The sequence below is a fragment of the Opisthorchis viverrini genome, assembly GCF_000715545.1.
Source record: "Opisthorchis viverrini unplaced genomic scaffold opera_v5_19, whole genome shotgun sequence".
NCBI lineage: Eukaryota > Metazoa > Platyhelminthes > Trematoda > Opisthorchiida > Opisthorchiidae > Opisthorchis > Opisthorchis viverrini.
Window position 1 is genome coordinate 3,299,569 of NW_008751675.1, and position 6,329 is coordinate 3,305,897.

At 45.0% G+C, this 6,329-nt stretch overlaps 2 protein-coding genes across 2 annotated transcripts; one reads left to right on the plus strand and one right to left on the minus strand.

Annotated features, from left to right (window-relative positions):
* Positions 1–213: 213 nt before the first annotated feature.
* On the plus strand, positions 214–456 carry T265_01790 (hypothetical protein; the record flags this gene model as incomplete). The annotated part of the gene is made up of 1 exon (XM_009165880.1): positions 214–456. The coding sequence occupies one exon, from the start codon at positions 214–216 to the stop codon at positions 454–456; it is 243 nt and encodes an 80-aa protein (XP_009164144.1).
* A 1,469-nt stretch (positions 457–1,925) lies between these two features.
* On the minus strand, positions 1,926–6,110 carry T265_01791 (hypothetical protein; the record flags this gene model as incomplete). Its single annotated transcript, XM_009165881.1, has 2 exons — positions 1,926–2,631; positions 4,852–6,110. 2 exons carry the CDS (start codon positions 5,836–5,838, stop codon positions 2,287–2,289), a joined length of 1,332 nt encoding a protein of 443 aa, XP_009164145.1.
* Between the last annotated feature and the right edge of the window lie 219 nt (positions 6,111–6,329).

Here is a 6,329-nt window from a genome sequence, read left to right on the forward strand (position 1 = left end):
ACCAATAGAAAGAAGTTCGCGGGCTTGAAACTCTGAGTTTCGTGAGATACGTACTGCCAATGATCTCCAACGAGGAGGAAACAATCATGGAGAACTTCTCGGCTTTTCAGCACAGACAAGCTTCACTGATAGGACGAACTCTCTATTGGAATATACTATTCACTGAATCTTGCCTGTGAATACACACTATCAACGGGTCTCAGCTCTTCTGCAATGTTCCTCGCCCCTAGCAGATCCGCAACAGCCCAAGCTCGTAGCGCGTTGGCCGCCGAGAAAGCAATACAGTTTACTTTAAAGAGATACTACTTTATCGTATTCGACAGTATAAAGTCGATCGCCAACTCGGTACTTCTAGTCCCCATAAGTCTCAGCCATCGGCGGTGCACTCCGGCTCCCGAGTCCTTGCAGACAACTGCTGTGCTCAGTGATCAGGGCAAAATAAAACATATCTGCTGAGATGAGAAACGTAAGCACCTCGTCCTATGCATTCCAACCAGGTACGAACGGGACCAGCTTATGGGATTAGGTGCCTGAGTCTGCCGTTCATTATACAATTAGGAAACGAGCACGCGTACTCCCAAGGTTTCAAGGAACCTTGGATTCAGCTCACTTCAGGATTACATCACTTTCATCCAAATGACAAATCAGTCGAAGTGCGAAGACTGGCCGCTAAGTTTGTATCTGCTGCTTCAGCGGATGCTCTACTAACTAATATTGATTGTCGAAAACCGATTTTTTGACAGATCGTTTAATCGTGAGACAAGTCATCGACGGGCCGCCGCTACTATACTCTGACAAACGTCCGCTTTGACGTTTCGGAGATCTAACACCATGCGCACTTAGACCATAACAAACAAACTATTCTACGTTCTACAACTGACCGTACTTAAGCAATTAGAGAGGAGATAAACCATGACAGAATAACCGTAAACTGCCCTCGGCTTTTGGTTCATGCAATGGATAACTGGCAAATTGTACGATAACCCCGCTTTATTTGCTTCTCCGCTTATCCCCAGAGTGGCTGTGATCCAAACCAACTAACGATGGACTGATCAATCGATCAATGGGCTTATGACGAATCGCCCTGCGAAAAACAACCTGTCACCTTTGCAAATTCACAGATACACAATATTTGGTAATGAGAGGGCAATGTCTCCTATTTGCCTGAGGTGAGTATCCCATGTATCAGTTGTACGTTCATACTGTGCTGAAGATGCGTTCATCCTTGCTGGGAACCATTTACAGTGCACATCTCACGAATCCCATGTGGATGCCTCATTGTTTGACGAGGGGTGAACAAAGATGCGGATAGCTGTTGCACGGATTTGACACAGTATGACTCATCCACGGTAGCGATGGGCTTCCCAACTAACGTTTGCACAGCTCCTTAGATTTTGCGTTCCGACTAGGTTACTTATATTTTTCAAGTAGTCAGAAAATTGCGAGTTTCTTGCACTGACCCTGTTAGGCCGAAGCGAAGCCAACCGAGAAGACCTGACGAAAGCGTAAGCTAAACTTGAACACATTACCGCTCATTCTCCATACTCTCGATGCTACTCCCATAGGGTAATCGAGGCTGATTAGCGGTGTGTTACGAACCACATGGGCCTGCTTAATTAAATAATATGCTGCGTTGTATTTCAGTGCAAAAATTGAACTGTTCTGTGTTTTAGATTTTATTCCAAGTCGTTTTTCCCCTAGAAATTTATTCACCAGTTTACACGGTCATTTTACCACTGGTTGTGGTGACGACGATGATTTCTGAGCTGCAGATGACCCGGTGGTTATGGCACGAAAGGACTTATTGGAAAGCATGTCGTGTGAACCCCACATTGGCACCTCGACGGCTCATGTCTAGGTTTGAGAAGCCTGGCAATATCTCATCCCTCGTGGTTCCTTCTGGTGGAGTGAGAGGGTGCTACATCCGAGCGATTATTAATTTGCTTTATTAGATCTCCATCCGTACAACAGGTTCAGTGACAAAATATACGGGTATGTATCATTTAAAACAAGGAGGATATTCTGAAGCAAAGAAACGAGAAGTCTGTGATTTGCCTAAGTCAGAGAGAAAAGTAAGTCAGTACGGGAGGATGGTACGAATTGCATACATAAGCCGCAAATAATAGTTGCCCGAATCTGACATAGTCCGTGGATAACCGGCTGCTAAAACCACCCTCCAAATCAGTGATTCTCGGATCATTTCCCCTTCCTCAAGGAGACCGCAGAAACGGTTGCCGATTGTACAATCGAAGTGAAATTTCACAAAAACTGAGACGTCCTCAGAATTCAAGCGTTATTTCTGATGAGAGGAAAGACCTCCACCAAGGCTGGAACCGCAGAGCTAGCAGGGACAAGCAACTCGGGAAGAACACGAGCCTCAATTGCAACCAAACTGTCAAATATTGAACGAAGCTCAGCCATTGGTGCTTCACAGAAATTCTCGCCTTCTGAAGCATATTTAGATGACCGGGCGTATTCCAACTCCACAAAAGCGACTAGAGGTGGAAACAAATCGGGGAGAACTGCGGTTGACGCAATTGGCCAAGCTAGTTGAACAAACAGATGTACACAACGCAGCACCAGTAGGTGGATCGTCTCATCCCGAGCATCCTCTGGTAATGACTTTCGAAGCTAGATAAAGTAGAAAGAAGATATAAACAAACAATGTCACTAAGAGAGGATGGAAAGTGGAACAAAAACCACTTAGATAAATGAAATCATTAGGCTGGTTCGAGTAATCTGGAGGACAAACAACCGTCACATCGTTCAAGTAAGAAAATGTTCACTTCTTCAATAGCTTGACTCGAAACTGCAAGTGCATTATTACAAATGAATCAGCTATAAACCGCGGTATAATAGTCGCAGTGACGTGCATAAAGGGGAGAGAGCCATGTATTGAAGTCAATAACTATCGTACATGAGTGGATCGTATTTTACGTGTTCCATACCCAACCTAACCAAATAATCCACATAAGGATTAACTGAACGGTGACAGTGGGAAGAGCCACATAGATCCTTGTATTGAAGTTTGGCACTTTTGTTGCTACTGTATAAACAACTATCATCTCTACGGAGACTAAAAAGAATAAGTTGACCGAATGGGTGTACCCTGGAACTTTCATCGAGATTTGTCAAACGTCGACCACCAATCTTCACCTTAAAAACGAGTACAACGGAACCCATCAAGTCCAAATCAGATCAATCGGATAGGTAAATCATATGGCCATGGGCTACCGGTGAAAAGATACAATTCAGAAGTGTTGCTCATTTTGAGGCGTACAACCCAAATCCAATTATGCTGTGGTGCGTGCACGTCTGGTAGTGAGCCTGGACTCTGAAAGTCGACGAAATGTATACCAGTCTATTACCAGAGCCAAACAGTGCCAACCTGAGCTAGCGTAAGAACTGCGAAGGCAGAACACAGAGCTCTGGCTACGAGCATCTGGATGGGATATGTGGTATATACAAGGAGCCGTGCTGCCAGCATTTAATAATATGCGTCCTACTTCTTTGACAAGACAATAGGAGCATTAAATACCGTCAAAATCAACGACACTGGCGGATGAAATAAAATCCAAAGAAGACAACGACCATTAAAACGCCGGATACTCAAATACGTTGGTGGAAAACGACTTCCCTAAAGACGAAAAACGCATTCGCCGCCTTATATCAACTGACTTGATGGAGCGACCAGAAGAAAACCGCCGGCGAAACAGTCTACGGAAAGCATCGGTGAGCACTGTAATCACAAAAATGTCATATGAGGAGATGGGTCACGAAGTTTGAACAGCAACTCATCTGACCTATTGCAACGCGTTCATTAAAGACAATGATAAACCCGAAAAAGACAGCTGTCCAAAAGATGAAATAAGGAGCGAAGCATCTATCTGGAACGTGAAGTACCAGAACCAGATGGGTTGCAGTCCGCTCGGTATGGAAAATGCGGGGAGTGAAAAAATAAACCTATAGAATGCAGTGCCCCTACAAATCTTCAAAAAGGGCAAACGAACACTGAGGAAAACAATCGGGACATTATGTTTGTGACCGCAACATCCATGATCCCATCTGGATTTGTCGTGCGCAGATTGGCCGAACAATGAGGTAATCAAGTTGACTTTCATCCCAGGTGCACAAATATCTCCATTCTCTTAAGAATAAAAGAAAAGCGATACTGTTGTCAGTGACCAACAATGAAAGCCCTTTTCGACATTCAACAGCATGCAAGGGGAGGGCACTGTACGGTAAGATCTGGCAAAGTGACATCTCACCCATCAGCTCGGCTAACCAGCGGATCTAGCCTGGGTCTCATCTACACCGTACGATTGCTTAAAAGATAAGATAATAGGATTCGATTACGACAATGGCATCGTTTTGCTTTACGTCGAATCGACTTCGTGTCCTCCAACAGTGGAAATGGGCAGCACAGTCAGAAGGCATGCGATAGCAACTGGTTAGAACGGACGTTCAACCTACCTCGGTATGCAACAAGGACGACCAGTTGAGAGGCTTTCTGGCCTTCAGTGAGAGTGGTGACGTAAACAATTTTCAACTCATCCGTCTGTGTGTATCAATGGATAAGTGCTTGTGTGGCTTCTTCAGTAAACAGTGTACTACTGACCTGTTTTTGTGTGCCGACTGTCCAGTTTTGGTCATTACACCCTTTTACCTATTCATTGTTTAATGACGTCAAGATACAGTAGGGGTGTTGACCACTTATACCTAAGTACTGTATGGGAAGGGAAAAACGCTCCGGAATAACACACTGTGACCACGTGGAGAAAAATGCACCAGAAGGATGTGCTAACAATGCATGTCAAACACCAACGAAACCAAGACACAAAACTAACTTACATAGCCCGGAGTTCGAGGCCCCAATAGAAGAATCGACACGACACGGGTAAATCGGCGAGTATGTTGCACAAAGTCAGTCTTCATTATATTAATAAGCTGCAACAAACTCTGCAACATGACCGTCTGCTTCGGACGACGTGCTTCCATGGTTAAGTCACCAAGCAGGCGATCGGCTAATCGAGTGTATCCATCAAAGGCCTTGTCCTTCGGCAGTAACTTGATCAGATCGAAACAGGTTGTGTACATCTCCCGTAAAATGTCCTCCGAAGAACCAGAACCACATGCTGCGCGATGTTCGAACAAGTGAAAAAGGACAGCCTCTGCGCGATTGTTCTGACGCCAGTCTGCTACTCGTGCTTTGCTGGCCAACCAGCGAAGGACAGAAAAACCAGCGTGTTGCAACCTGGGGCGATAGTCACTGGTGAGTCGAAGCCCCAAAGGCTGCAATGTTGAGATAAACTCTTCGCCAGCAAGTTCTGGATAGTCGAGCTCTTTGGTCATCCAGATAAGGACATCGCGGTATAGCGGTCGTGTATTCAAGGGATCAGTTAGAACACTGTCAGTAGATGCACGTGCCACATGTACGATGCAAAGTCGGAGCATCTGAAGACACAAATGCTCTGCTTTGGGTTGGGATAGTTTGCGCGGTTCAAGTAAGAGTAACTGACGTGTCGTTTGGACGCCACAATTCAATTGAATAGAGAATAATAGTTTACTAGTGATCGCCTCCAACGATTGCTGGGAATGAAATTTCCCGGATGTTAACAAATTGCCCAAAATGCCACCAAGAAGAATCAAGAGTTGGGCTGGAGGGGGATTTAGGCTATCAGGCATGGAAACCAGCAGGCTGTCGAGTTGACCGATAAGTTGGGAACACTCGACGGACAGGTTAGACCAATAATCAACAGAAACGGACTCTTCATCTACTTCCAAATGTGTCTTGTTCAATAGTGACTGGATTCTGGACAGAACTTCTTCCGACAACATAGTCCGTCAGCTACTGAAAACCGAGAAAATATGCATGATGGAACCGACAACAGCGTAATTCACCAGAGTGAATTCACATTTATGCGGAAAATTAAGTGCATCACGTTTTTTAAGGGTAAGACTCCTTCTAAAGGAGAGAATTTTGGCGATGCCGAAATGTCTATAACCTGCCTGGAAAGTAACCGACCAGGTTAGTTGGCACATACGGGGACACAGTTTGGGATTCCTGTCCTTTCCTGAAAAAGAGGTTTACAGGCCCTCCAGGGTCCGCGTCGTCTCGTCAGCGATGACGAAATTAAACAAAAAACGGGGAGAATGGACGTTTTTGCCGGACAACACTACTTGTTGGTAAGCTTTCGGGGGCTCCCAGTACACTCTCCTGCTCCAATATTCTAGATCGGCAAGTTTACCGCCCGAAGTGAAATATGCAGATGAAATTGTTCACTTTTTTAGGAAAGAGCAGGAAGCCCAAAAGTTATTAGAAAAGCTAA